Source organism: Calidris pugnax, unplaced genomic scaffold, assembly GCF_001431845.1.
Source record: "Calidris pugnax isolate Ruff unplaced genomic scaffold, ASM143184v1 scaffold38, whole genome shotgun sequence".
NCBI lineage: Eukaryota > Metazoa > Chordata > Aves > Charadriiformes > Scolopacidae > Calidris > Calidris pugnax.
In genome coordinates, this window is record NW_015090995.1 from 19293732 (window position 1) to 19294863 (window position 1132).

General features: G+C 64.8%; 1 protein-coding gene across 1 annotated transcript in view; it reads right to left on the reverse strand.

The window, feature by feature from the left end:
* The window catches only part of ZIC3 (Zic family member 3), a 4013-nt gene extending 2917 nt beyond the window's left edge, over nt 1–1096 (reverse strand). Inside the window, exon 1 of the mRNA XM_014954967.1 lies at nt 3–1096. Coding sequence (XP_014810453.1) covers nt 3–1071 — 1069 coding nt within the window. The 5' untranslated portion in view covers nt 1072–1096. The remainder of the gene's footprint in view (nt 1–2) is intronic.
* Between the last annotated feature and the right edge of the window lie 36 nt (nt 1097–1132).

Here is a 1132-nt window from a genome sequence, read left to right on the forward strand (position 1 = left end):
ACCTGTGTGGGTCCTCTTGTGAATCTTGAGGTTTTCGGAGCGGGCAAAGATCTTGCCGCAGCCCGGGAAGGGGCAGGGGAAGGGTTTTTCCCCCGTGTGCACCCGAATGTGGTTGACCAGTTTGTATTTCGCTTTGAAGGACTTCCCTTCCCGGGGACACTCGTCCCAGTAACAGATGTGGTTGTTCTGCTCCGGCCCCCCGACGTGTTCCATGGTGACGTGGGTCACCAGTTCGTGCATGGTGCTAAAAGTCCTGTCGCAGCTTTTTTTGGGTCGGCTGAGCTGATTCTCATCGAGCCACTTGCAGGACAACTCTTGCTTGATGGGCTGCCTCATGTAGCGAAAGAAAGCCCCCGGGCCGTGGTGGTGATGATGATGATGGTGATGGTGGTGGGCTGCAGCCACGTTCATACCCATATTCACGTTCATGGGGTTGTAATTATGGAACTGGGCGCCGCCGTAAGGGTCCGTGCGGGGGCTGGAGACGGCCCGGTAAGGATCCGGTCGCCCGAAAAGATCCCCTCGTAGCCCCAGGTGCATCTGCCCGTTGTCCACATGCCCGTTGGGGGACGTGTGGTTGGGGCTTTGCTCGTGGAGCCCCGGGAAGAGGAGATAACCCGGCGGGGTATCCGGGATGCCGCCGGGCCCGTGCAAAGCACCGGGAGAACCGCCGAAAAGCCCGTGTTGCGCCGTACCGGAGGCGGCGTCGGCGATACCGGAGCCCCGGTTCCGAAAGAGAAAATCGCGGGTGGAGTTAAAAGCGGTCGCCCCGCCGTAGGAAGGCACCTGGCCGGCGTGGTGATGGTGATGATGGTGGTGGTGCCCCAAGGCGCTGGCGTAACCCGGGGCTTGCGGCGTAAAAGCCGAGCTTTGCCCGGCGGCGAGGTCGTGGGGGGCGGCGTTCAGCTTGAAAGCGGCGGCGGCGTGTGAGGAGTCCCCGAAAGGGCCCAGCCCCATCCCGGCAGCGGCGGCGGCGGCATCGCGACCCGGCATCTCGTGGTGCCGGGGGGCAGCGAACCCCCCCACCCCCAGCGCCGGGAACTGCGGCCCTCCGTCCAGCAGCATCGTCATGGGCGCGGGGGGGGGGGCCGTCGGTGCGGCCTGTCCCCCTCCCCACCCCCTCAACACACCC